The sequence below is a fragment of the Phacochoerus africanus genome, chromosome 15 (assembly GCF_016906955.1).
Source record: "Phacochoerus africanus isolate WHEZ1 chromosome 15, ROS_Pafr_v1, whole genome shotgun sequence".
Classification (NCBI taxonomy): Eukaryota; Metazoa; Chordata; class Mammalia; order Artiodactyla; family Suidae; genus Phacochoerus; species Phacochoerus africanus.
In genome coordinates this window covers 59,659,100-59,684,821 of record NC_062558.1, presented here as the reverse complement: position 1 = coordinate 59,684,821, position 25,722 = coordinate 59,659,100, and the positions used below count along the sequence as shown (strand labels likewise).

Below are 25,722 nucleotides of genomic sequence, written 5' to 3'. Positions count from 1 at the left end.
GCTGTGATATGGGTTTGATCCTTGCCCTCGGGAACTTCCACATGCCATGGGAGCAGCCAAAAAAAAAAAAAAAGAAAGAAAGAAAGGGTGGGGGTAGTTCCCATTGTGGCACAGTGGAAAGGAATCCGACTAGGAACCATGAAGTTGCAGGTTTGATCCCTAGCCTCGCTCACTGGGTTAAGGATCTGGTGGTGTTGTGAGCTGTGGTATAGGTCGCAGATGTGGCTCGGATCCCACGTTGCTGTGGCTGTGGCTTTGGCCGGCAGCCACAGCTCCAGTTCAACCAATTCTCACAGCCTGGGAACTTCCATATGCTGTGGGTGTGGCCCTAAAAAGACCACACACACACACACACACACACACACACACACACACACACACACAAAGGAGCTCTTAGCAATCTCCTTATTCTGGAATATTTTGCAGATTATCAGTGAATACCATTGAGTACTTCTGCTTTGGGGATCTCATCTGGGTGTTAGCAAATGGGAAAGAGACCATGTACACTTCTTGGGGATTCAGCCCCAAGCTCTAATAGAGCTGTTTGTATCCCAGACTATCATTCCAGCATCAGTGCCTGTTGCCTGCAGGATAGGGTTGAGGTTGCGTGGAGGCCAAACTTGCAGGCGTGGCTCCAGCAGGCACCAGCTATGTGACTTTGGATAAATCTCTTCTCTTCCATAAGCTTTAGTGATCTACTTTAAAAATGGGGTGATAATCACCCTTACCTTATTAGGTTTCAGTGAGGACTAAATGACACGAAATATGTGAAGAGTTTGGGACGTGCCTGGCACTTAGCAGGTGCTCTGTGAATGGTGGAGGGGGGATGGGGGCGTCAGATGGTATCAAATGCATCAAGCTGGATTTGATGCTATTTTTACATTCTGACATGTTTTCTAGATCCCATCTGTTGTGTGTACCATAAAACCTGGCAACCTGGGAGGGAAGGTGGTGGTGGGGACAGGATATTGTGGGCAGTTGTCAGGTTGTTCCAATAACAATATTTGATCTTTCGGCTATTGGGATAAGACTGGGCTGCCCGTCTTACAATCAGCATTAGTCAACCTTTTCATTTCTACAGAATTTTACACTTTACATGTGTTTTCTCATGTCCTAGCTTATTTATTTGACTGCACCTGTGGCATGTGGTAGGTCCTGGGCCAGGGATAGAATCCAAGCCACAGCAGTGACTCAAGCCGCAGCCGCAACAACACCATATCCTTAACCTGCTGCGCCATCAGGGTACTCCCACATGGATTCGCTTTCTGTCCCATCATCAGGATGGGTCTGACCCAGGTAAGCAATTTCAGATCTGGGATGCCGTCAGGACCACTCCTTGTGGCTTGTTGGAGCACTTGCTGGGGATGTAGAGTACTCAACATGTACTTAGCACAGAAGGACCATATGGGAAAAAGAACTTTGTACCTTTTTGGTCACGTGTTTGTGGTTCTGCTTAGGAGCATATATAAATGAACCTATAGCTGATAGAATGACAACACCTGATGACAGAAAACATTGCGAGGACAACCTTGAAACTCACCTTCTTGATGGAGGGAGGATTTGGTGTCCCAGATGTCCCTTTGTTTCCACCCCACCCCCACCCCCTTGCTTTTAATCCTGTCTGGCCCTCTCTCAGGATTAGTGGTAAAATAGACAATGTGCCCACAGACATAATCTCTGGGTCAGTGGATTTGAGACAAAGCTGATTAGAGAGTTCCAACTGGAAGTGGAGAAGAATATCTCTCTTTAAAATATGTTATTGATGATGAAAAGCTGAGAACTATGACGCTCCGCACACAGCTGGTGGAGCCTTTCTCCAGATCCATAGGCACCTGTGTGTATCCTGCTCTCTGGTCGCTGGGCTCCTCCTGATGGCACTGTGGGGCAGTCCTGGTCTGTTTTGCAAAAAAATGACACATCCCTTTTTCCCTCAGGCTGATCGCTGGGCCCAGGGGTCCCCCGCCTCCCCTGCAGCTGCTTCTACCCCCAGCCCCACCCTTTCCCATTCATCTGAGTGGCTGTGTCCTGAGGCCTTTCTGGTTGCTGATGTTCATTCTCAGAGACAGGGGTGTAGGCAAGAAGGAAGATTTCATGGGAAAACAGTTGTAGATTGATTTTTTTTTTTTTCCTCTTTAGGGCTGTACCTGTGGCATGTGGAAGTTCCTAGGCTAGGGGTAGAATTGGAGCTGAAGCTGAGGCCTACACCACAGCCAGAGCAATGCAGGATCCCAGCCATATCTGGCCATAAAATAAGAAAATAAAAAACATTTTTAGAAGGTGGAGTGTTGCTGTAGGACCTTGCTTTGGACAAGTGTTTTGAAGTCCACCCAAGAACACTCTTTGACATAAATCGCAGCAATATCTTGTTTGACCCACCTCATAGAGTAATGACAATAAAGACAAAACCCAGCAAATGGGATCTAATTAAACTCAAAAGCTTTTGCACAGCAAAGTATACCATAAAAAAAATGAAAGGACAACCCACAGAATGGGAGAAAAGCTTTTCAAAGGAAGCAACAGATAAGGGATTAATCTCCAAAATATATAAATATCTCATGTAGCTTTATATAAAAAAAATACAAGCCAATCAAAAAATGGTGAGATCCAAATAGACATTTCTCCAAAGAAGACAGACAGATGGCCAAAAATCATCTGAAAATTTGCTCAACATCGCTAATTATTAGAAAAATGCAAATCAAAACTGCAATGAAATGTCACTTCACACCAGTCAGAATGGCCATCATTAAAAAGACTAGAAACAATAAATGCTGGAGAGGATGTGGAGAAAAGGGAACTCTCCAACACTATTGGTAAGAATGTACGTTGGTGCAACCACTATGGAGAACAACATGGAGATTCCTGAAGTTCCTGTCGTGGCGCAGCAGAAACAATCCAGCTAGGAACCATGAGGTGACGGGTTTGATCCCTGGCCTCGCTCAGTGGGTTAAAGATCTGGCGTTGCTGTGAGCTGTGTGTAGGTTGCAGATGCGGCTTGGATCCTGCATTGCTGTGGCTGTGGCATAGGCCAGTGGTTTACAGCTCTGATTGGACCCTAGCCTGGGAACCTCCATATGCCATGGGGGTGGCCCAGAAAAGACAAAAAAAAAAAAAAAAGAGATTCCTTAAAAAACTACATATGGAACTACCATATAATTCCCCCAATCCCACTTCTGGGCATCTATCCAGAGAAAACCATAATTCAAAGAGATACATGCACCCCAGTGTTCATTGCAGTGCTATTTGCAATAGCCAAGACATAGAAGCAAGCTATCGACAGATGATTGGTTAAAGAAGATGGTACATATCCACAATGGAATAATACTCAGCCATAAAAAATGGAATACTGCCATTTGCAGCAACAGGGATGGATCTAGGGATTATCATACTAAGTGAAGTAGGTCACATAAAGGAGAATATTATATGATATCACATATGCAGAATCGTAATAAAAATGATACAAAAGAACTTATTTATAAAACAAACAGGTTTCCAAACCAATCTTGGGGTTACCATAGGGAAAACCCTTGGGAGGACGGGAATAACATATACACAGTACTCTATTAATTGAATAATTAACAAGAACCTACTGACTACCACAGGGAAGTCTACTCAATAGTTCGTAATAACCTATATGGTAAAAAAGACTGGATGTATGTATATGTATATATGCTTTGGTATATACCAAAAACTAATACACTCCAATAAAATAAAAAAAAAAGAGGGAGCATTAAAAAAATAAAAAAATTGAGATTTAGTTTATGCACAATATTATATAAGTTTCAGGTGTACAACATAGTGATTTATAATTTTCAAAGTTTATACTCAACGTTGTTATAAATGATTGACTGTGTTCCCTGTGCTGTATGGTATATTCTTGCCCTTCCCCTGCTCCTTTTTTGGGCTGTGCCTGCAGCATGTGGAAATTCTCAGGCCAGGGATTGAACTTGCACCACAGCAGTGACCACACCAGATACTTAACCTGTTGATCCACAAGGGAATGCCACTGTTAGCATTTGCCATATATATTGAGGCGCTCCTATATTGGGTGCGTATATATTTACAATTGTTATATCTTCTTCTTGAATTGAGCTCTTTTTTTTTTTTTTTGGTCTTTTTGCCTTTTCTAGAGCCGCTCCTTCGGGAGGTTCCCAGGCTAGGGATCTAATTGGAGCTACAGCTGCCGGCCTACACCACAGCCACAGCAATGTGGGATCTGAGCTGGGTCTGCAACCTACACCACAGCTCACGGCAACACCGGATCCTTAACCCACTGAGCAAGACCAGGGATCGAACCCACAACCTCATGGTTCCTAGTCAGATTCGTTAACCATGACGGAACTCCTTGAATTGAGCTCTTGATCATTATGTAATATCCTTCTTTGTCTCTTGTGACTGTCTTTATTTTAAAGTCATTTTGTCTGATACAAGTATTGTCCCTTGGCTTTTGATTTCCATTTGGATAAAATACCATTTTCCATCCCTTCACTGTGTGTCTGGTGTGTCTTTAGATCTGAAGTGTATCTCTTGTAGGCAGCATACATAGAAGTCTTGCTTTTGTATCCATTTTGTCCTTCTGTGTCTTTTTCCTTCTTTCTTTCTTTCTTTCTTCCTTCCTTTTCTTCCTTCTTCCCTCCCCCTCCCTTAGGGCTGCATCTGTGGCATATGGACGTTCCTAGGCTAGGAGTTGAATTGGAGCTGTAGTTGCAGGTCTATGCCATAGCAACACCAGATCCAAGACGCCTCTGCAACCACTGCCCCAGCTCATGGCAATGCTGGATCCTTAACCCACTGAGCAAGGCCAGGGATTGAACCTGTGTCCTCATGGATGCTAGTCAGATTTGTTTCTGCTGAGCCACAATAGGAACTCCAGGCCATCTGTGTCTTTTAATTAGACCATTTAGTCCATTTACATTGAAGGTAATTATTGATATGTATATATTTATTGCCATTTTTTTAATTGTCTCGGGGTTGTTTTTGTAGATATTTTTGTTTCTTCTACTTTTGGGCTCTTGTAATTTGATGGCTATCCTTAAGTGTTATGTTTGGATTCCTTTTTCTTTCTTTTTGTGTATCTGTCTATTATAGATTTTTGGTTTGTGGTTACCATGAAGTTCATATATAGCAATCTCTATATATACATGATTGTTTTAAGTTGCTGATCTTTTAATTTCATTTTTTTTGTGTGTGTCTTTTTGCCATTTCTTGGGCCGCTCCCGCGACATATGGAGGTTCCCAGGCTAGGGGTCCAATTGGAGCTGTAACCGCCAGCCTATGCCAGAGCCACAGCAATGCAGGATCTGAGCCACATCTGTGACCTACACCACAGCTCATGGCAACGCCGGATCCTTAACCCACTGAGCAAGGCCAGGGATAGAACCCGCAACCTCATGGTTCCTAGTCGGATTCATTAACCACTGAGCCATGATGGGAACTCTTGATCTTTTAATTTCAAATGTTTTTTAACAACCCTGCATTTGTACTCTCTTCTCATCATGATTGCTGTTTATAACATCATATTTTCCATCAAATTGTCTTCTGTAGTCCTTAACTGCTTATCGTGGCTACAGATGATTTTACCTCTTTTGACTCTTGACTTTCCCACTAGCTTGTGTGTGGATGATTTCATACCTTTACACTATGGTTGTCTTTATGGATGGCTTTTTCCTTTTGTAATTTTTATGTTTCTAATTGTCGCCATTTCTTTTTTTGCTTAAGTTCCTTTAACATTTCTTATAAAGCTGGTTTGGTGGTGCTGAACTCCTTTAGCTTTTGCTTGTCTGTAAAGCTTTTGATTTCTCCATCACATCTGAATGAACCTTGTTGGGTAGAATATTCATTCTTGGTTCTAAATTTTTCCCCTTTTATCACTTTAAATATGTAGTACCACTCTCTTCTGGCCTGTAGAGTTTCTGCTGAAAAGTTAGCTGATAGCTTTATGGGAGTTCTCTTGTATGTTTTTTGTTGCTTTTCCCTTGGCACTTTTTATATTTTCTCTTTAGCCATTTGAAAGTGTCTTGGTGGATTCTTCTTTGGGTTAATCCTGTATGGGTCTCCCTGGGCTTCCTGGACTTGAATGTCTGTTTCCTTTCCCAGGTTAGGGAAGTTTTCAGCTGTTATGTCTTCAAATATGTTCTCAGACCTTTTCTCTCTCTTCACCTTCTGGGACTCCCAGAATGTGAATATTAATGCATTTGATGTTGTCTCAGAGGTCTCTTAAACTGTCCTCATTTCATTCATTTTACTTTTTTCTGTTCAGCATCAGTAATTTTCACTACTCTGCCTTCCAGCTCACTAATCTTTTTTTTTTGGGGGGGGGGCACGCCTGTGGCATATGAAAGTTCCCAGGCTAGGGGTCAAATCTGAGCCACAGCTGCTGGCCTATTCCAAGCCACAGCAACGTGGGATCCAAGCTGCGTCTGTGACCTACACTATAGCTCATGGCAACCCTGGATCCTTAAATCACTGAGGGGGGCCAGGGATCAAACCCATCTCCTTATGGATACTAGTTGGGTTCATTACCACTGAGCCACAATGGGAACTCCTTGTTCTTCTGTATCGTTTAGTCTAATAGTGTATTTTTGTTGTTGTTGTTGTTTTTTGCTTTTTAGGGCTGCTCCTGTGGCATTTGGAGGTTCCCAGGCTAGGGGTCTAATCAGAGCTACAGCTGCCAGCCTACACCACAGCCACAGCAACACCAGATCCGAGCCATGTCTGTGACCTACACTATAGCTCACAGCAACGCCAGATCCTTAACCCACTGAGTGAGGCCAGGGATTGAACCCACAACCTCATGATTCCTAGTCAGATTTGATTCTGCTGTGCCATCATGGGAACTCCCTAATAGTGTATTGTTTTATTTCACTTAAATGCATTCTTCATCTCTTTTTGGTTGCTCTTTATGTTTTCTAACTCCTTTAAAAACTTCTAACTTCTTGCTCTGTGCACCCATTCTTTTCCTGAGTTCTTTGATTTTCCTTAAGATCATTACTCTGAATTCTTTCTCAGGTAGATTGCCTCTGTCCACTTTACTTAGCTCTTATTCTGGGGTTTTATTTTTTATCTTTTGTCTGGAACATGTTCCTTTGTTTCCTTATTTATCCTAACTTGCTGTCTTTACTTTGATGTATCTGGTAGGTTAGTTAAGTTTCCTGACCTTGGGGCAGTGACCTTTTGTAGGAGGCATCTTATGTGTCCTGGCAGCACATTCCCCTCTGGTTATCAGAGCTGTCTGCTCTAGCAGTTCCCTCTACGAGGGCTGTTTGGGTCTTTTTCTTGCGATGGGCTGACTGTGTGGGTGGTCTTGTAGGCTTGGTTGCCTCTTGATCTTTTTGGTTGCCAGGCCTCGCTTGTGCAGAGGCCATGGCCACTGGTTGGCAGGGCCGGGTCATGAGGCAGCAGACTGCCAAACCCCGGTGGGGAGGGGGCAGGGCCAGTGCTGGCTCACTGGTGGGTGGAGTCAGGGTTCAGGAGACTCCATGGCTGTTGCCCTGTCATTGGTGGGTGAAGCCAGGTTCTGGGTTAGTGCTGCCTGCTGGTGGGCAGAGCCAGTCCTGTCTGCTTGTAGGCCAGGGTACTGGATTGCTGGTGTGTGGGGCTGGTTACTGACAGAGTTGAGTGCAGGATCTGGGGTGTCCTGAAGCTTGGGTTGACTTGCTGGTGGGCGGGGTCAGGGCCCAGATTGTGCCATTGTAGGATCTAGTCTGCTGGTGGCTGGGCTGGTTCTAAAGGCTCTGGCACTGTGGTTTCTTTTAATGTCTTATGCTTGCCCTCTGGTGGGTAAGGCTGGTCTGAAGGCTAGAGCAGGCTCCCTGGAGGGCAGGGCTGGGGCCCAAGGGCTGGTGCCTGCCCACTGGTGGGTGGGGCTGGGTTCTGGATTCTCTCATGGGTAGGGCTGTGTCCAGAGGCATCTGTGGGCTCAGTGGGTCTTAAAGCAGCCTGTCTGCTGCTGCTGAGTGGGGCTGTGTCCCTACCCAGTTAGTTGCTTGGGTTGAGGAATCTCAACACTGGTGCCCGTAGGCTGTTGGGCCCTGGGGCTGATGAGCTAGAGGGAGGATTCTGCAATGGCACCCCCCTAGGCCCAGTGTCTACCTGGTAGAAGGAGCTCCCCAGAACAATTGCTGCCAGTGTCTGTGTCCCCAGGGGGAGTTACAGTGGCCTCCTGCCTCTCTGGGAGACTCTCCAAGGTCAGCTAGAGGATCTGACCCAGGCTCCCATCAAATTGCTGCTTCTTCCCTGGGACCCAGAGGATGTGAGATTTTGTGTGTGCCCTTTAAAAGTGGAGTCTCTTTTCCTCCAGCCCTCTGGGACCCCTGAAGGTGTATTCTGCTGGACTTGCAAAGTCCAGTGCTCTGGGGGCTCACCTTCCCTGTGCAGGACCCTCAGGCTAGGGAGCCTGAAGTGGTGCTCAGACCCTCCACTCCTTTGGGAGAAACTCTGCCACTGTAATTACTCCCCAGCTTGTGTGCTGCACCCTCCCCCCACCTCCAGGGGTCTGGGACTTGACTACACCAAGAGTCTGCACCTCCATAGTCATCTCTGTGTGGTTCCTTTTCTCTGTCTTTAGCTGTTCAAGAGCTTTTCCAGTAGGCTCGGCCTTTCTTATCCTTGATTGTCCCATAAGTCATTGTGGATTTGGAGTGCTTGTGGCAGGAGGTGAGCTTGGGGTTCTTCTACTGCATCTTGGATGATCTCTCTCTACTGTCTTTTTCTTTTTTTTTGTCTTTTTAGGGCCGCACCCACGGCATATGGAGGTTCCCAGCTAGGGGTTGAATCAGAGCTGTAGGTGCCAGCCTACACCACAGCCACAGCCATGTCAGATTCAAACCGCGTCTGTGACCTACCGTAGCTCATGGCAACACTGGATCCTTAATCCACTGAGCGAGGCCAGGGATCGAACCCACAACCTCATGGTTCCTAGTTGGATTTGTTTCTGCTGCGCCACGACGGGAGCTCCTCTACGGTCTCTTTCTTATTTCCTGTTTCGGTAAAGTTGGTTTGACATAATTTATTTTTAACAAACCCATGTAGGCTCTCTCCCTTTGTAGGCGCTCACAAACAACCCCCTTATTAATCTTCAGAAACTCATATGGTGCCTGTGTCGTGCTTGTTGCTTTGCAATTGTTGGGCTTCAATTTGCTGGACTGATCTGTGTTCCTGTTTGGGATGAGGGAGAGTACTTGTGTCTCCTGTCCTCCCAGATCCCTTAAAGAACACCTTGGCAGTTGTCTGATCTCATTTTCATGTTCCTTCAGTCTAATAAGGGAATTAAAGCCAATTTATTGCCCAGGATTGACTTACTTGTTTCAAAATAGGCTGTGTACAGAGGAAGCTGTAATTCCCTTAGAGAGAGTTAACTCAAGTTTTAAAACCCATTCTGGAGAAAAACAGACTCATCTAGGTTTTTTTTAGCTATTAAACAGCTTTTTAAAAAAGGAAATTGGCGTTGGATGTTGCAGGAGGTTGAGAACAATAGCCCAAAGACTGGAGGTTAGGTGAAGAGAGGAAGGGAAAAACATCCCGATTCTTTGGGTGTTTAGAGAAAAAAGTGTGAAATGTCACTTTTTTCCCCTTAACTGCTCCTTTAAGGAACATGAGAAGATTTTTAAAGCAGTGGCTCATTGAGGCATATACGTGGGGATGGTTTCTGTAACTCTGGGGGAGAATGTGGAGCAACTAAAATTAAAATCTTCAGGCTTTTAAAAGCTTCTTGTATTTGTCAGAAATTGCTTACAGTTAGCCTGATATTTTTACGATTGTTTGGAAATTTCCGTGGACGTCTGTGCTTTTATTTTCACTTTACTGTCTCCTACCCCATTAGGAAGATAAGAAGGGAAGAAAAAAACAACACAAAAGTAGCTTTGAAGCAGACTGCTGAATAGCTGAATAACACTGTCCAGGAAAATGGCAAGACGTGATAGAACACAGCAATAATGACAGGTGCCTCCAAGAACTTGGGAAAAGAAGCTCATTTATTGAGCCTCTATCACCACTTGCCACAAACTCTGATGGGCTTTTGAAAATACACGATAGCGATATATTTATTTATTTTTTTTTTTAGGGCTGCACCTGCGGCATATGGAAGGGGTTGAACTGGAGCAGCAGCTCCCAGCCTATGTCATGGCCACAGCAACACCAGATCTGCGTCTGCAACCTACACCGTAGCTCAGGGCAATGCTAGATCCTTAACCCACTGAGGGAGGCCAGGGATTGAACCTGCGTCCTCATGGATACTAGTCGGGTTCGTTACTGCTGAGCCACAACAGGAACTCCAAACCCACGGTTTTTTAAATTAGAATCACTGACCTGGTGTCTGGACTTACTGAGACTCAGGTTCTTTGTGCCTCAGTATGGAAGGAATTCAGCGAGAGACAAAGTGATAGGCAAGAAATAGATTTATTAAGATAGGGCGATTGTGAGAGATGCAAGTGGACAGGTGAGGCGGCTCTGCCTCGAGGATTAGGTGGGCTACAGTTTTATAACCCAAGGAAAGTGGGGAAGGGGAGAGACCACTTTCTTTTCCATTCTTCAGGTAGACATCAGGCTTACATCACTAACTCCTCCTTTGTATTGGGTAAGAGAGTATTTGACCCTTTGAGGTCAGACTAGGACTGACATGGTGCTTATTCAAATCAGCAGAAGGGTGGCAACAGATGCTATAAAATACATTGAACCATCTCAGGTTTCTCTATAATGAGGGTCTCCTACTTTGGAAGGTCATCTTTCCCTTAAATTCCTGTCCTTGGTCCTAAGGATCATTATCTGGCTGAACTTGAATGCAGGCCTCACTTTATTTAAAATTTTTTTTTTTTTTATTTTTTGCTTTTAAGGGCTGCACCTGTGACCTATGGAAGTTCCCAGGCTAGGGGTCGAATCAGAGCTGTAGCCGCCAGCCTACACCACAGCCACAGCAACACGGGAATCCAAGCCATGTCTGTGACCTACAGCACAGTTCACGGCAGTGCCCCACTGAGTGAGGTCAGGGATCGAACCTGCATCCTCATGGATACTGTTCGGATTCGTTTCTGCTGAGCCACGACGGGAACTCTGAGGGCTCACTTTATTTTTTAACTTAGTGATGGGGGGGGCATATCTCTTGCTTTTATTTATGGTTTTATAGTTTTTTTTTTGTTTTTTGTTTTTGTCTTTTTGCCTTTTCTAGGGCCGCTTCCGAGGCATATGGAGGTTCCCAGGCTAGGGGTTGAATCGGAGCTGTAGCCGCCAGCCTACACCACAGCCACAGCAACGTGGGATCTGAGCCGCGTCTGCGACCTACACCACAGCTCATGGCAACGCCAGATCCTTAACCCACTGAACAAGGCCAGGGATCGAACCCACAACCTCACGGTTCCTAGTCGGATTCGTTAACCACTGAGCCACGATGGGAACTCCTATGGTTTTATAGTTAAGGAAGCCTGCTTCGTTCCACAGTGTTCTGTTGCTTTTTTGAGTGATCGTTAACCCTCAGGGGTCTCCCAGACTTCCTTAGGTTTCCCTCTCTATTTGTGGTCCCCTCCTGGGATGTCACAACCACCCGTGTGACTACGCTGCTGCATCCCTATCCGTGTCCCCTGTGACTGAGCGCGGTGCTGGCCTGAGCCCGCTGCGAAATAAGTGTGTCATCACCCTATTCTGAATTCCAGCCCTCAGTGGAGCAGCTGGCACCGCTGGCCTCTGCCTCCTCTGGCAGATGGCCCTGATCTGAGGGTTTCTGTGACACCCACGGGATAGTAGCGGCTGACAGAGACACTAGCATCTCATCTTCATTACAAAACAATTCATAAAATATGCCACTTTGGGAACAAAAGCTTCAAAAGGAGCTTAGTGAGGATGTTTAGTTGCTCGGCATAGTGTGGAAACATATTGATAAAATCAAAGCACACTTCAGATTTTTAAGCATCAGAGCCTCCACGGAGACTTACTCTTACCAGTCAAATGTATTGCTTTGTTCAAGTTGATTCCAGAGTGAAGAGGCACGATGAAGGCAAGAAGAGACAGGAGTTCCGAATAATTAGTGTGCGCTGTGTGAATATAAATGCGTACTTGAAAACAGTTTGCTTTCTTAAACATCCTAAGTGATCGCCCCCTGTAATCTTCCAGAAAGTATGACTGTGTCAACACACTGTTTCTTTGTAAGCGGTGAGAAGGTTAACCCCTGCCTACTTAGCATCAACTCCAAATGCAAATGGTGTTGGAATCCGTGGGAAAGATCCATGCTTTCTGGATGTTGAGATGGCCTTTTAAAACTTGGGAGCTGTATATGGCATCTCGGTATGATGAGAGACTGGAAAAATTTCATTAAAGAATCCTTAAGGGTGGACAAAAGAGAATCTTATTCTATTGCAAAATGTTTCCTTACCTCCGAGCCCCAGTTAAGGGACAGGTCACCTTCAGCACCCATCCCCATGGTCACAGCGGCTTGGAGCCCATATCTTTATAACATAAGAATCACTTAATGCTGGTTTCCTTATTCCTTCACTCCAGTTACCAGGTTTCAATACTGGAAGGTGGAAAAAAAAATACCGAATTTGTAGAGCAGACATTCACCATGTGATAATTGTATCATTTTTAAGGTCAGGCGTTGAAAGTGGCACAAACCTTTGATGTGGGCTTAAAATTCTGAGTATTATAAAAAATAAGTGCAAAGTGGGGACTTTCTTGAGAGACCGTCTAGTCCCTGGAGTCCTACTTATGTGTGAAGTGCTGACAACTTAAAATCATTTTTTAATAAACACGTCTCAAAATTGGCACGCAAAGCAGGGCATTTAGAAAGCCATGAAAATAAGCCTGTGCATAAAATAACAGCATTAAAAAGGTAACTGTGAACTTTACAGATGGACTAGCCTGAGCAAAGCTCTCTTTTGTTAGGGTGGATGTGAGAGCTTGCCGCTCTTTTCTGCAAAAATAAGAGCAGAAACTTAAGTTGTTTAGTTGTTTTGAAATAACAGCTACAGAGAGGGTTCCTTCTGGCTCATCCATATTTTATTAGGGCAGCAGTTAAAAAATTCATTAGAGACACCCATCTGTAGCTAACATCACTCTTGAGGGGGTTCAGATGGTGCTCAGATTTTTGAATAGCACTTTACATGCAAAGAAAAAGACAATCATTTATGAGAATTAATAGCACCATGGAGAGAGGCTGCTAGTGATTTCTGAGCAAGTCCTTTCAGGTGGTTTAGGAATCTCTCGCCGCTAAATTCCTAAACTACCTGTTTCCACTGGAGGAGGGAGACGCAGGGGTAAAAAGAAAAGAAAACAGAACACAGGAAATTGGATCAGAGAGTTGGGCAGGTATTGGCCGACAGGAGAGTGTGGGTTGAGTATCCAGACACACGGTGCTGGATGACGTGTGTGTGTGTGTGTGTGTGTGTGTGTGTCTCGCTGTTGGCCCCCTCAGTACAGAAAACAGGTTACAGACAGAGCTGCGGCTGCACTGGTTTATCTTTGCCTTGAACTCTGCCTCCAGGTGGCCTCGTCCAGGTGCCTTAGCTTCAGGATGATATCCTTGTCTTTCTCCCTTCCTGAATTGCCAATGAAAATAGGTTTTGACTGGTTACTCTGTGCCAGGCATGGTAGAGAGCAGTGGAAGTCGTAATGTTCTCTATCCTCACGGCAGTGCCATGAGGTAGCGTCCCCTGTTCCAGACCAGGAAAGGAAAGCAGCAAAGGCAGGTAACTCAACAGCACTCACGCGGGAGTGACAGTTCAACTTTAAACGCAGGTAATAGTCCTCAGAATGCATACCCTTTCCTGCTGCAAAATATGGATCCATAAATCCTGTGCGTGGATGTATGTACATGCTTTTTAAATATGCTTTTTAGGAGTTCCCATCGTGGTGCAGTGAAAATGAATCCGACTAGGAACCATGAGGTTGCGGGTTCGATCCCTGGCCTCGATCAGTGGGTTGGTTATCCAGCGGTACTGTGAGCTGTGGTGTAGGTTGCAGACGCGGCTCGGATCTGGCGTTGTTGTGGCTGTGGTGTAGGTCAGCAGCAATAGCTCCGATTCGACCCCTAGCCTGGGAACCTCCATGTGCCTTGGGTGCAGCCCTAAAAAGAAAAAAGGACCAAAAAATACATATGCTTTTTATTTTGAAATATTTATACATGTACAGAAAAGTTGCAAAGACAATAGAGTTCCCTTCAGCCAGCTTCCTCAGTGCTAACAGCCACATATATGTATATAAAATCATGGTATGGTCATTAAAACTAAAAAATTGACATGGGTGCAATGAACTGAACTTCAGATGTTATTCCAGTGTCACCAGTTTTCCACCAGTATCCTTTCATTGTTCCCGGACCCAATCCAGGATCCCACACTGCCTGTTGCACCTGTGGGTTTTGACTCTTTCACACCAAGGTGGGCTGAATGTTAAGCTGCTGTGGACCTGGTTCTCCTCCTGCAGATTGGGGAAGTGAGATGGTGCACGGCAGCTGCCTGCCGCCTGCCTCGTGGCCCTGCCTGCTCATGTTGTGGGTTGCAGGACTCTCCGTGTCTGATTGAAAGCGGAAGCCCGATGTGAGGAGAAGATTTAGAACAGATGTATGGGGACACATCTTAAACGCAGGCCACACTTGGTCCTCATGTAGAGGTCAGCAGCTCCAGTCACATGTCAAGAAACAGAAGAGGTTGGGGGAGAGGAAGATTCTGCCAAGAAACAGGGTCTGCAGTGCCTGTGAATGTGAAGTTCACAGTGAATGTGAAGTTCGTGCTGGGCTTGGATTCCAGGTGTGCTGGGAGGTTGCAGGGGACTCCTCCCCAGCGCGGAGGCTCCCAGCCCTGGCTGCCCATTGCAGTCACCTGGGGATCGTCCAGAGAACCCAGGCCCGAGTCCCCCTCTCCAACTGTGTGATGTCATCAGCCCAGGGGGATGGCCTGGACTTTGGAATTTTTACATGGTGACGTTTAAAAGTGACTCTGAGGTGCTGCCTTGTTTGGGAACCTCTGATCCGTAGTCTCAGTGTTCAGCTGCAGAGCTAAGCCAGGGATGGTGGTGACAGTGAGTGGGGGGACACAGTAGCTGAGGTGGCGTGACTGGGGGGCCCTCACCCAACTCCTCCAGGAATCCCATATAGCTTCTCTGGTCACTCCCACTTTTGGGGGGGGCTGTTCCCATGACACATGGCAGTTCATGCGCCAGGGATTGAATCTGAGTGGCAGCTGCAGCAATGCAAGATCCTTTAATCCACTGCGCTGGGCCAGGGATGGACCTGCACCTCCACAGTGACTTGAGCTGCTGCAGTCGGATTCTTAAACCACTGTGCCACAGCGGTAACTCCCCTGAGGACTGGCTTTAAGGGAGTGGAAGGCACAGTTAAAGCGGAAACGCAGTAAAACTGGATTCATTCCGCATCAGTACTTGTCTTGTTACGAGATGCTTATAACAATGACCTGAAGGCACTTCCGAACCCCCAGGTGCTCTGTGAGCGATCCCAGAAGGAGGCCCTGTGCTCAGGAGGGTGCATGTGCTCAGGGTGTGTGATGGGACTCTGGGTCTTGGAAAACAAGTTAATCCACAGGGATCTGTGGCTTCTTTCTGATTCAGAACCTTTGGTTAACCTGAACGTTTTGTAAAAGTCTCTGCCCCGACCATGACAAATAGGATTAAAATTCCTTCCGTGAAATGAATATATTCATTTATGTTTCCACAGTGCATTTATAACCAGGTTATGTGCTTGTTTTTCTCTAACTATTCTATGCGTCCTTTGCAGCAGCCTCCGAGTCCCTGTATTTCCCCTTCAGGAGACAGACGTGCCTTTCCCATGGGGTCTTGGGTTTCCTGAGTGACTTGCCCAAGCCCACAGGAGCCTGTGGTGTAGATTTTAACTTGGGTCTTGGATTTAAAGTCTTCTTGGAGTTCCCGTCGTGGCGCAGTGGTTAGCCAATCCGACTAGGAACCATGAGATTGTGGGTTCGATCCCTGCCCTTGCTCAGTGGGTTAACGATCCGGCGTTGCCGTGAGCTGTGGTGTAGGTTGCAGACGCGGCTCGGATCCCGCGTTGCTGTGGCTCTGGCGTAGGCCGGTGGCTACAGCTCCGATTCAACCCCTAGCCTGGGAATCTCCATATGCTGCGGGAGCGGCCCAAGAAATAGCAAAAAGACCAAAAAAAAAAAAAGTCTTCTGAGTTAATTCATGAGTATCATGTTTCCTTAAATTGCATAATTTAGGAGTTCCCTGGTGGAATAGTGTGTTAAGGACTTGGTGTTATCACTGCTCTGGCTTGCGTTGCTGCTGTGGTGTGAATTCAGTCCCTGGCCTGGGAACTTCTGCATGCTGTGGGCGAGGCCAAAAAAAATTGCATATTTTAGGTTTCTTATTCAAAAATGAATATGATCTGGCCAGTGTATACTGATGCTCTCTCTGTATACTAGGATTCTGGTGGTGGAGGGGAGATTATAAAGCCCTCAGAAAGCTTATATGTAGTGTAAATTGGAAACAATTTATATACATCAAAGAAGACTTGGAGTTCCCGTCATGGCTCAGTGGTTAACAAATCCGACTAGGAACCATGAGGTTGTGGGTCTGATCCCTGGCCTTGCTCAGTGGGTTGAGGATCCGGTGTTGCCATGAGCTGTGGTGTAGGTCGCAGATGTGGCTCGGATCCCGCGTTGCTGTGGCTCTGGCGTGGGCCGGCGGCTACGGCTCCCATTCGACCCCTAGCCTGGGAACTTCCATATGCCGCGGCAGCGGCCCAAGAAATGGCAAAAAAAAAAAAAAAAAAAAAAGACAGCCAGCAACACTGGCTGTGAATAAATGTGGTGAGGAGTGGTGTGGACCCTTGGCAAAGGCTTGTGAGGGGGATGATCTGGACGAAGAAGCTGTCGGGCAAGGGAGTTGGAAGCCAAAGGATGGGGAGGATTTGGATGGATGAAGAGAGAGCATTAGAGGTGGGGCAGGCAGGATGCTCACTGACCTGACTGGTTCCCGCTGACTTTTTCCTGACTGGTTCCCACTGGCTTTCTCTGATTTTCCACATCCATTACATAAGCAGATGCTCCTGGGTACCTAATCTGGACTGTATATGGAAACCTTTTGATGTCTGGGTCTCGTTGAAACTCCCCCCCCCTTTTGTTTTGCTTTTTAGGACTGCACCTGTGATATATGGAGGTTCCCAGGCTAGGGGTCCAATCAGAGCTGTAGCCGCCGGCCTACACCACAGCCACAGCCACGCGGGATCCGAGCCACCTCTGCGACCTACACCACAGCTCATGGCAATGCAGGATTCTTTTTTTTTTTCTTTTTCTTTTTTGTCTTTTTTGTTGTTGTTATTGTTGTTGTTGTTGCTATTACTTGGGCTGCTCCCGCAGCATATGGAGATTCCCAGGCTAGGGGTTGAATCGGAGCTGTACCACCGGCCTATGCCAGAGCCACAGCAACGCAGGATCCGAGCCGCGTCTGCAACCTACACCACAGCTCACGGCAACGCCGGATCGTTAACCCACTGAGCAAGGGCAGGGATCGAACCCGAAACCTCATGGTTCCTAGTCGGATTCGTTAACCACTGCGCCACGACGGGAACTCCGCAATGCAGGATTCTTAACCCACTGAATGAGGCCAGGGATTGAACCCACATCCTCACGGATATTAGTCAGATTCGTTTTGGCTGAGCCACAACAAGAACTCCTGAAGCTCCTGTCTTTCAGTCTTGGAGCTCCCTGGACTGGAGGGGGGTCATAACGGGGATCTTCCAGAAACAGGAGCCAGGAGGTCTGTGTGATGGAAAGGAAGTAAGACGCCTGTGCTCCCCTCCCTAGAATCTGCTACAGAGCATGTGGCTGCAGGAGATGGAGAGGCTTGTGTGAGGCTCTGTCTCCCACCTCAGCCATTCCGTTCTGGGCCCAGATGGGCAGAGTGGAGCCATCTCTGGGTTTCTACAGAACAGAGGGCACAATTGGTTTTCAGGCCAGCACTTTGGGTCATAATAGACTTTCCTGGAGTTCCTGTTGTGGCGCGGTGGTTAACAAATCCAACTAGGAACCATGAGATTGCGGGTTTGATCCCTGGCCACGCTTAGTGGGTTGAGGATCCGGCGTTGCCGTGAGCTGTGGTGTGGGTCACAGACATGGCTCGGATCCTGCGTTGCTGTGTCTGTGGTATAGGCCGGCAGCTACAGCTCCGATTCGACCCCTAGCCTGGGAATCTCCATATGCCGTGGGAGTGGCTCAAGAAAAGGCAAAAAGCCAAAAAAAACAAACAAACAAAAAGACTTTCCTGTGCACTTGAACCTCTGCTCCCAGCGAGGCGTCAGGAAGGAAGCTTTCTCTCCAAGGTCTCAATGCAGCATAACCCTTCCCTAAATGCAGGGTATGGAGACAGGCCTTGGATTTTGAACGAATCTCATAGGTAGGCTTTCTGGCAGGATGTATAAGTAAAAATTGGTTCCTGGTCAGAGGGACGTCATAAGCTTCCTCAAAAAATAAAAAAGGGAATTCCCTGGTGGCCTAGGGGTTGAGGATTCAGTGTTGTCACTGCAGTGGCTTGGGTCACTGCTGTGGCTCGGGTTCGATCTCTGGCCTGGGAACTTCTGCATGCCACTGGTGCTGCCAAAAAATATAGTGAAAAAAGGGGGCTTTGGTTATGGGGAACTGGTGGCTTTTCCTAAGAGGTTTCAGAGCAGCTCTGTGGCCCATATGGGTTTCTTCGAATCCTTCTAGTTCATTCCAGATCTGCCCTCCAGATCTGCCATCTTTGGAGGGCTAGGAGGGTTAGAATGTATGCTGTGTGGCAGCCTCTGCTTCTGGGGCCACCTTCGGGGAAGGCCCACGCTGGGGGAGGGATGTCTGGGTGCACAGGTGCATGTGGGCACTGCGCCACCCGCATTCCTGACCCCTGCCTCTCACCTTCTTATTTGGTGAACCCTGTGGGCTGACTGCATCTGACCAGAAGCCCAGGAACATGGGATTCCCCTGGGGAACTGCTTGGCCCAGCAACTGGACCAGGCATTTGGAGAGTCTAGATCCCTGGTCTGGTGGCTTCGAGAAAGGACCCAAGGGCCTGCAGGTATTTGAAAAGAAATGGAATTTCAAAAAAATGATTTCCCACTTAGCATTGCTCTTTTAACTTCAGAAAGGTTATTTGGGTGATTGAACTTGCATTAAAAAAATTAGTTAGGGCATTCCCTTCAGGACTCAGAGGTTAATGAACCTGACCAGGAGCCATGAGGATGCGGGTTCCATCCCTGGCCTTGCTCGGCGGGTTAAGGATCCGGTGTTGCCATGAGTTGTAGTGTAGGTTGCAGATGTGGCTCGGATCCCAAGTTGCTGTAGTGTAAGCAGTAGCTGTAACTCCGGTTTGACCCCTAGCCTGGGAACTTCCATATGCCGAAGGTGTACCTCTAAAAAGCAAAACAAGACTAATTAGTTAGAGAAGGAGTTCCCATTGTGGCTCAGTGGGTTAAGGATCTGATGTTGTCTCTGTGAGGGTGCTGGTTCTATCTCTGGCCTCCCTCAGTGGGTTAAGGATCCAGCATTGCCATGAGCTGTTGTGTAGGTCGCAGATGCAGCTTGGGTTTGGTGTAGCTGTGGCTGTGGTGTAGGCTGGCAGCTGCAGCTCTGATTCGACTCTAGCCTGGGAACTTCCATATGCCATAGGTGCAGCTGAAAAAAAAATTTAGTTAAAAGACTTTTAAAGTCAAAAGACAAGATAGATTTCACAAGACTTCGTTCTTAAGATATGAAATAGATGGATTGTTTTTCCTTTGGTAATTGAAGCCAGAATTCAGTGTTCTCTCTACTTCTTTAAACCTTTTTTTGTCAGTTTTCAAGCACAGGAGAATTAGTCCTTCTTCTTGGCCTCACTCTGCCCCATTTTGAGCTCCCACATCCCTATGCTGACTGCTCCTCGGTGGCCAGGACCCTAACAAGCAGGAAACAGACTCAGATGGCGAAATCCCTGAGGGAAAGGATGCGTCTCCTTGGGGCCAGAGAGTATGGTGACCAAATTTGGTCTATTTAAATTTTTTCTATTTCATTTTATTTTTTTTTAGGGCTGCACCCATGGCATATGGAAGGTCCCAGGCTAGGGGTTGAATTGGAGCCGCAGCTGCCGGCTGGCTCCAGAGCCACAGCAACGCAGGATCTGAGCAGCCTACACCACAGCTCACGGCAATGCCAGATCCTTAACCCACTGAGCGAGGCCAGGGATTGAACCCCTATCCTTGTGGATCTTAGTCAGGTTTGTTAACCGCTGAGCCACAAAGGGAACGCCCCAATTTTTTACATTTTAATGTGGTAAAATACAGATAACATAGAATTACCCTCTTGAGCATTTGTACGTGTGCAGTTCAGTGGCTTAAGTACACTTCCATTGCTGTGCCTCCATCACCGCCATCCACCCCCAGAAACTTTATCATCTTCCGGAGTTGAAGCTCTGTCCCCACTGAACACCAACTCCCCTCACCCATGTCCAACCCCCTGCCTGCCACCAGCCCCTGGCGACCACCTTTCTACTTTCTGTCTCTATTAATTTGACTCCTCTAGATACCTCATGTAAGTGGAACCAAACAATATTTGTCCTTTTGTGACTAGCGTGTTTCACTTAGCATCCTGTCCTCAAGGTTGAGGTTCATCTGTGTTGTGGCCAGTGTCAGAATCTCCTTCCTTTCTAAGGCTGAATAATTTCCCATGGTGTGGCTGGACCATGTTCTATCCATCCATTTGTTGGGGACACTTGGATTGCTGCTGCCTTTGGCTATGGTGGGTAATGCTGCCATGAAGACAAATATCTCTGAGACCCTGATTCCAGTTCTTCTGGGTGTATACCAAGAATTGGAATTGCTGGACCATGTAGTCATTCTTTTTTTAATTTTCTGAGGCGCTCTCTTACTTTTTTTGGCTGTACCATTTTACATTTACACCTATAGTGCACACTGATTTCAACTTTTCCACATGCTCCTTGACACTTGTTGCTTTCTCTGAGTGTGTTTAATAGTGGCCATCCTAATGAGTGGTCCAGTTTGGGCTATTAATGATTCTTTCTGTACATTTTCTATACATTTTCATCATGTTCTTTTTAGTAGAAAAGAACTGATTTCCACTTTGCATTGAAAAAAGAAATAAGGAGTTCCCGTCGTGGCACAGTGGTTAATGAATCCGACTAGGAACCATGAGGTTGCGGGTTCGGTCCCTGCCCTTGCTCAGTGGGTTGACGATCCGGCGTTGCCGTGAGCTGTGGTGTAGGTTGCAGACATGGCTCGGATCCCACGTTGCTGTGTCTCTGGTGTAGGCTGGCAGCTACAGCTCCGATTGGACCCCTAGCCTGGGAACCTCCATATGCCGCGGGAGCGGCCCCAGAAATGGCAAAAAGACAAAAAAAAAAAAAAGAAAAAAAGAAAAAAGAAGTATTTTTTCAAGATTTCTTGTCCTTTCAAGTTGTCATCCTAAGAGATATACTCGGAGGCAAAGGATATAGAAAGAGCATCTGTTTTGGGATCAGATGGGCCTCAGTTCATCCATCCCTCCCTCCCTCCCTCCATCCCTCTATCTCTGCATCCCCTCCCTCCCTCCCTGCCTCCATCTATCCACCCCTCCCTCCCTCCATCCCTCCCTCTCTCTCTCCATCCATCCTTTCTTCCCTCCCTCCATCCGTCCATCCCTCCTTCTATCCATCCTTCCTCCGTCCATCTTCCATCCCTCCCTCCATCCATCTTTTCCTTCCTTCATCCATTCCTCCCTCCCTCCCTCCATGCATTTGTCTATCCATCTATCTCCTGTCCCTCCATGTAACTGGGCATCCATTCATTTATTTACCATTTATCAAACATAAATGAAGGGCACGATCACACACAGTGGGAGCCTAGATGCCTAGCATTTTCTGTTTACCACAACAAAGATCTGGGATGGTCTGTGTCTGAGAGGCAGGGCAAGGTGTGTGGACCTGGCAGGGAACTGTGCTCCACTTCTTTCCACAGGCTGCCGTGTCTGTACAACTGAGCTTCATGCTGTCTGTTCTTGCCTTGATGCCTTCCATCCCATGTGCTTCCAGGTGTGGGGGCCCTAGGGTGATGGCACCTCGAGGGCTGGAGGTCAGAAGACCTTGGCCCTGGTCACTTGCCACTTGCAGGTGTTTTAATTCAATTTCTCTGGGCCTCAATTTCCTTAGCTATAAAGGGAAAGTTATAATTTCTGGTCTGGTTCATTCATATGACTTTAGGGAGCAAATGAAATTAACGTTGATGAGGACCCTCATTTTATAGGACCTCCTTACTCCTGAGGACATCTTGAGTAAGGAGGTCCTATAAAATATAAAGATAGTGACTGACACTTTGATCACCTTTTTCTTTGTTTCTTTCTTTTTTTTTTGTCTTTTTGTCTTTTCTAGGGCCACATCCACGGCATATGGAGGTTCCCATGCTAGGGGTCCAATCAGAGCTGTAGCCACCGGCCTATGCCAGAGCCACAGCAATGCAGGACCTGAGCCTTGTCTGTGACCTACACCACAGCTCACGGCAACGCCACATCCTTAACCCACTGAGCAAGGACAGGGATCGAACCCGAAATCTCATGGTTCCTAGTCGGATTCGTTAACCACTGAGCCACAATGGGAACTCCTCGATCACCCTTATTATGAGTGCCAGGCACTGTTCTTAGCTGTCTACCTATAGTAACTCATTTAGCTTAATGCTCATAACCTTCCTAGGAGAGAGGTACTGTTCATCTCTCCATTTTACTGATAAGCAGACTGAAGCACAGAGAGGCTAAGTAACTTGTGGAAAGCCACACAGCCAGCAGCGGCACAGCAAGGTTGCAACCAGTTGAAGAGGTGCCAGAGCCTACACTCTCAACTGCTGTTGCATCAGGCCTCTGAGTTGTATCAGCGTTTTTAATTGCTTAAATTCCTCTTGCATAGCTGGGAGGGGAACACAGCTCCTGGTTTGGAGATAACAACAAGCAGGACCCCCTGTAATTCACTGTGAGATGAATCCATGGGCATAGATTGTGTGACCACCAGCTGCCCACAGTCCACAGTCAGACAGGACACGGAGAGCACAGCTAATGAAAATGCACACAGTGTTCAAAGAGTGGTCAGATTGGTGGTTGGCTCTCATTTTTGGGAGTGTGCTGGTGTTTGGCTTCAGAGTGCTTGCTTTCCATGCTGCTCCAGGGGGAAAGTGCTGTGTGCCTAAAAGAGCAACAGGCAAGATGCTGGAGGCTCAGAATGCGCTGCCGTAGTTGGGTCTCTGAGGCGCTTGCAGTCTTGTCAGTATAACTCACAGCAGTGCTGGCTGCTCTGGAAATAGAGGGGTTGGGATGCTGTGCAGTTTCTACACATCCCAGGCAGACGCTTCCCAGGGATCATCAGGGTTTGGGTAGCAGCTTGGCCCCATGGCCATTGCACCAGCATCTCTTTGGCAGATGCACCGAGGGGTGCCCCCAACCCGGGGATGTTCTCCAAATGCAGCTGCAGCTGAGCTGGGGAGATGTGTGTGCTGATGGTGCGTGTCCTCTTTCCTCCCAGGCCGCCAAGATGGCTTACCACCTGCAGCGTCTTTTCGGAGGAGGCGGCTGGCACGGAGGCCAGGCTACATGAGAAGTGCAGCTGGGCCCCGGATCAGGTTCCTCTCGCCAGCAGTGGGCAGTCTGCTCCGGGCCCAGGGAGGGGCATGCAGTGAGGAGTCCCAGCACTCTGAACCCAGGACCGGACCATGTGGCCTTGACCCTGGAGGCCAGGGGCAGGGTCCCTCGACTGGGACCCTCATTCCCTGGAGCACAGAAGCCTCTGCTTGGACCTCCACGGGCCCCCGAGGCCTGGCTCTGACAACAGGGAGAGGAACCCTGGGTCTCTCGGGGATTCAGCCCAGAGGTGGCCGTGCCCTGCCCAGCAGGCTGACTAGGTCGTGTAGCTCCGGGGACAACATATGCCAGGGGGCGCCACCATCCATGGACAGTTGGGAGGCTCCGAGCCCGAGTCGGGAAGCAGCCTGTGGGAAAGGAGCCCTGGACACCTGGGCCAGAGGCTCTCTATCCCCAGAAGAGGGAAGTGGCACCAACTGCAGCCTCGGAAGTGGCCCCAAGGTCGACCCCACCGCTCCTGGCTCTCAGGATGTCTTCACCTCCAACTTCAGCTTCATTCGCCTCTCCTTGGTCTCTGCCGGGGAACGTGGAGAAGCAGAAGGCTGTCCGCCACCCAGAGAGGCTGAGGCTCCTCATCAGAGCCCCGAGGAGACAGAGGCCAAGGCTGCTGGTGTGGACGGGCCCCATGAACACCCTCAGCTTCTCTCTCCCGCCTCACCCCTCAAGGCTCCTCAGGACCTGGCAGAGGCTGCCCAGATGGCGGGGGGCAGCCCCAGGCTGGAGTGCGAGATGCTTCCTTTGCTGGACATGGACGCTGCCTCCTTCTGCTCTCCTGATCCCTCGAGACCCGAGGGCAGCCACCCTCAGGATGCTGACCTCTGGGACCCACTGCTCCGCACTTGTGAGCCTGCGCTGCTGCACTGCCTGCGGGGCCAGCGGAGGCGGCTGGAGGTGGGTGTGTCCCGAGCCTGTGGGCTGGGATGGTCTCACTGAGGAGTTCTAGGCTGGGGGTGGGGGGGGCGCAGGAAATGGCGGTTCTGGGGTTGCCCCAGTCCCCACTGGAAGCCCCTGTGGTGACTGGCCATGGAAAAATGTTGCTGCACTTGCATTTCTCCTCCTTCTGTTGGAACTCTAATCTGGTCTTGTTCTCATCCTCTGTCCCTTAGATGCTCACTTCGCTCTCTGTTGGCTGCAGGCTCCTCTGCAGCTTCTGGTCTGGGTGATGCAGGGTTAGCTCAGCCTTGCTCTGTTTTAAACAGGAGAAGGGGGACAGGGAGCCGGGGAGGTGGAGTCAGCCGCTGTGTGGATATAACGATGATGATGCCCCAAACTGGGGGCGATCTGGAGCTGCTTCTGCATATGCAGTGCTCATGGCATCCTCAGCAGCAGGGACTACTGATTTTGTTTCTGGTCCTTAAACCTCTCAGGCCCTCAGTTTCCTTATTTAGAGATGCTGACATCACACAAGATTGTTCTGTGGCTCAAGCTGGAATGTGAGTGCTTTGGAAATTGGGACAGGCGGTATAGAAGCAAGTTCCAGCATCATGACTTTCCCTCCACTCATCTGAGGGGGTACAGCTGGGGGTAGACAGGGCTGTTCTACCCTGAGAAGTCCCCAGAGAAACCCGCGCAGAGAGGCTTTGTGACAAGCCATTGGCTCATCCTGTTCAGAGACTGTGTTTTCCATCTGGGCTGTGTGCATGTGTGCACATGTGCATGTGGGGATATGCATGCGTAAGCAGGGAAGTCGAGTCTCATTAGGATTTGGTAGGAGTACGTGAAAATGCGAGGCTCGTGTTCCTTCCCAGCAGTGGATCTCCTTTGCTCTCTACTGCATATCCGATGTTCTTGGCCCCAGCCCTTTTGCCCTGTCTCAGCCTGGCTGTGGGATTTATCAGCCAGGGAGGTGGCACAGCCAGGCCAGCCTGCAGCACCATTTCTAGGAGATGCATGGAATCTTTGAGTCAGACGTGTCCCAAACTGCCACGGGTGTCCTCTCCACCAGACCTCTTCTAACAGTTGACCTATAATTTTTTTTTAGCTTCACCTGTGGCATATGGAAGTTCATGGGCTAGGGATGGAAACCCAGATGTGGCTGTCAGCCTGCATCACAGCTGTGGCAACGTGGGATCATTAACCCACTGTGCTGGGTGGGGGATCAAACCGTGCTGCTACAGCGACAACGTGAGATCCTTAACCTGCTGCCACCACAGTG

General features: G+C 48.0%; 1 protein-coding gene across 6 annotated transcripts in view; it reads left to right on the top strand.

Moving 5' to 3' along the window:
* DISC1 (DISC1 scaffold protein) overlaps positions 1-25,722 on the top strand; it is a 357,609-nt gene that overhangs the window by 29,409 nt on the left and 302,478 nt on the right. For all 6 annotated transcript variants that reach the window (XR_007132278.1, XM_047761226.1, XM_047761227.1 and 3 more), the window contains exon 2: positions 23,452-24,458. Coding sequence is in view for 5 of the 6 variants with exons in the window: in XM_047761226.1 (XP_047617182.1) it covers positions 23,452-24,458 (1,007 nt within the window). In the remaining variant the exon portion in view is untranslated. The remainder of the gene's footprint in view (positions 1-23,451; positions 24,459-25,722) is intronic.